The sequence below is a fragment of the Pteropus vampyrus genome, unplaced genomic scaffold, assembly GCF_000151845.1.
Source record: "Pteropus vampyrus isolate Shadow unplaced genomic scaffold, Pvam_2.0 Scaffold1360, whole genome shotgun sequence".
Taxonomy (NCBI): Eukaryota; Metazoa; Chordata; class Mammalia; order Chiroptera; family Pteropodidae; genus Pteropus; species Pteropus vampyrus.
The window spans coordinates 6,057-8,878 of NW_011890141.1; the positions used below are offsets into that span (position 1 = coordinate 6,057).

Genomic DNA, 2,822 nt, shown 5'->3' on the forward strand with positions numbered 1-2,822 from the left:
TTAGGGGGTGTTTTCTGCTGTCGGTCCTTCCGTATTGAGCACGTGACCACCACCAATGCTCTGCCCAATGCCCCGACGGGCCCAGCTCCACAGACACCCCAAAAGTTCTCCGGGTCCCCCTCGGTTTCAAGCCCCACCCGGAGTAGGCCGAGGCTGCTGGGTCTGCACGCGCCGGCCGCCAGCTTGCGCATCTACCCGCCCCTGCAGAGGTCACACAGGCCGCCGGCTGTCGCCGCCCCCCTTACTTTGTAGACGAGGTTCCGCAGGTCCAGGTTCCGGCCCAGCGACACCATCAGGGCGTACACGTCGGCCCCGGGCAGGCGGCACAGCTCCCCCGCCGCGGGCTCAGGCAGAGCCAGCAGGGGGCGCAGACTCTCCCGGTCACACCAGGCAGACAAAGCCACCGTGAGGGGGCTCCAGAGAACCTGTTCAAGGGACGAGGGCCGGCGTGAGTCGTCTGGGGCGTGCAGCCGCCGGACTCGAAGACGGACCCCGAAACTGTCCCCCAAAACACTGAGCCTTCACTCATTCCAAGTCAAACATTTTAAATGAAAATGCTTCTAAAATCTGTGCATAATTATCCAACTTTCAAGCAACCTGCCCTTTCTGAGAACTTTCAGCGTCCTGCACGTGGCTGGCCGCCCCCAGACGGCCACCCGGCCCGGCCCCGGCGTCTGCAGGCTCGTGGGGTCCCTGGGGGTCCCTATTCTCTACCGGAGCAAATAACCATGAGTTATCTGAATCACAGATTGCAGCCTTTTTTTAATACCCTTCTGATGGCCTGTCCAGCCCCTTAGGCGGCTGTGACGACTTTCGCTCTTTCACTGTCGGGGAGGTGGAGGGACTCACCGGACGGCCACGTGCTGGGCAGTGTCGCCTCTAACACAGGCCTCCTGCGCCAGAACACCGGTGACACCTGGTGGCCGCTTGCGTAACGAGGCAGCGACGCCGACCGGAAATCAGGAGCCTGACCCCGCAGCTGTGCTGGGCAGCCGCTGACCCTCACCCCAGCACTGCCCCAGACGGCCGGCCCCAGCCACCCAGGGTGGAGCCCTGACAAACTGGGACCGACGTGGAACCAAATGTCTACTAGGGCCCGGCCGACCGTCCATAAAAACCTTCGTGGTCGCCGTGTCTGGAAGTTTCCCTGTACAGGGAAGTAAGACCCGCCCCGGACATGTTGAAAGGGTTCATGCTACGGATGCAGGTGCCACCTGCTGTGGTCACTGTGAAGTCACCTGTCCCTGTCCCCCGAGGACAAAGCGTGTCCCAACACCACCCTTCGCCTGCCCGGACCACGCCTCCCCACCGCCCCGGGGACGACCCCACTGTCCCCGCTCACTGCTTCCCCAGCGAGCCCGCCCCAGCTCGCCGTCCGACCGGACACGGCTCTTCCCCACCCGAAGGAGACCATCGCTGGCGTTTAGGTATTTTCAGATATTTCGTTTTTGCATATTTTTAAGAATTTTGCAACCCTTTCTGAACCACACAGGGCCCCCTTGGGGCGTCCTGCACCAGAGTTGGGAATCGCTAGAATAAATATCATTAATTTTATCTTTTCTAACCCAAGAGAAGGCGACATGATGAAATTAAAGACCCTAAGGTTGTGGCGCCAGACAATGACGCCCTCTGCTTCCGAGCTCAGTGTCCTTCCCTTTCAGCCCCAGTGACGCCATCTGCACAGCTCCCACCCCCCGGGAGAGGGGGAGCGGAGAGGGGGGTGACAGCCAGCAGCCCCGGGTTGGCCACAGCCTGCCGGTGCCAGAGAAGCAGCTCCGTACCGGTGAACGGGAAAGATTTGCTTCCAAGATGCTGCTGATGGTTCCCTCCGAGACGTGGGCAGAAGATCGAAGGTCTTCCGCGAACCTGGTGACATTCTTCATCACGTCCTTTACTTCTACATCTGAAAAGCGATGAAAGGAAGGACATTTTACAACAGCAAACGTTCGGTCTGTTACTGACTATGAAAGCGAGCTCTGGCCTTGACGCCTGGTGGGGACCACGCCCCTCGCCATGTGCAGCCCCTAATGAACAGGAGCAGAGCACAGCTGGTCCGTGGCGGGGACTCGCGTGGCTCACACTGCGGGTGGAGCGAGCCTGTCCTGCGGGGTCTTCCGCTCACCCTACCCCCCAGGGCTTGTGAGCTTTAAGGCCTCCTCCTCCAGAAAGCGGCCTTCGTGGGGACCAGTGACCAGGGCCGCGGGGGAGTCGCGCCCCTTCTGAGGAGAGGAGGGTCATCTATGGACTGGGCGGGGCCTCCAGACCTGGCCCGTTAGGGCTACAAAGAACTCGAACTGCACAGACTGAAGACGAGGCTTGCGGGTGGCTTGTCCAGGGACGCAGGGCCACGGCGGGAGCTAGACACAGAAGCTTGTCCTCCTCCCTCCCCAGTCCCAGCGACGTCGGGCCAGCTCTAGCCGGCTATGCATCACGGTCGCACACCTCTTCCCACGTTTTATTTTGACAATAGATTTGTGTGAGAAACCGAATGTAGTTTCCATCACGCAGACCTGGAGAAACCCCGTACGTACCCGCAGTTACCGTGAAATTGCTAAGCAAAGTCAAAATCGGATTCCTGGAAAACAAAGTCTTTTCGAGGCTTTGGGCCAACCTGAAATGGCAAAAAATTAAAGCTAATTTAGGCAAGACGAAGCACGAGAAACAGCAGCAGAGTGAGTCCCCAGGAGAGGGGGCCACGAGAACACACTGCCCTGGGGTCCCCCGGGACGGGACGCAGCGTGCCCCGCCCCCCTCCGTGTGCGAGCGCCCCGGCATCACACGCACAGACGTGCGTCCCAGGCCACGCGTGACAAGTCGAGGGA

General features: G+C 60.4%; 1 protein-coding gene across 1 annotated transcript in view; it reads right to left on the bottom strand.

The window, feature by feature from the left end:
- LOC105310181 (ATP-binding cassette sub-family A member 13-like) overlaps window positions 1-2,608 on the bottom strand; it is a gene marked incomplete at its 3' end in the record, with an annotated part of 8,094 nt that extends 5,486 nt beyond the window's left edge. Inside the window, exons 1-3 of the mRNA XM_023526607.1 lie at window positions 2,532-2,608; window positions 1,782-1,903; window positions 246-425 (exon numbers count right to left, since the gene is read on the bottom strand). Coding sequence (XP_023382375.1) covers window positions 246-425; window positions 1,782-1,883 — 282 coding nt within the window. The remainder of the gene's footprint in view (window positions 1-245; window positions 426-1,781; window positions 1,904-2,531) is intronic.
- Window positions 2,609-2,822: the final 214 nt, after the last annotated feature.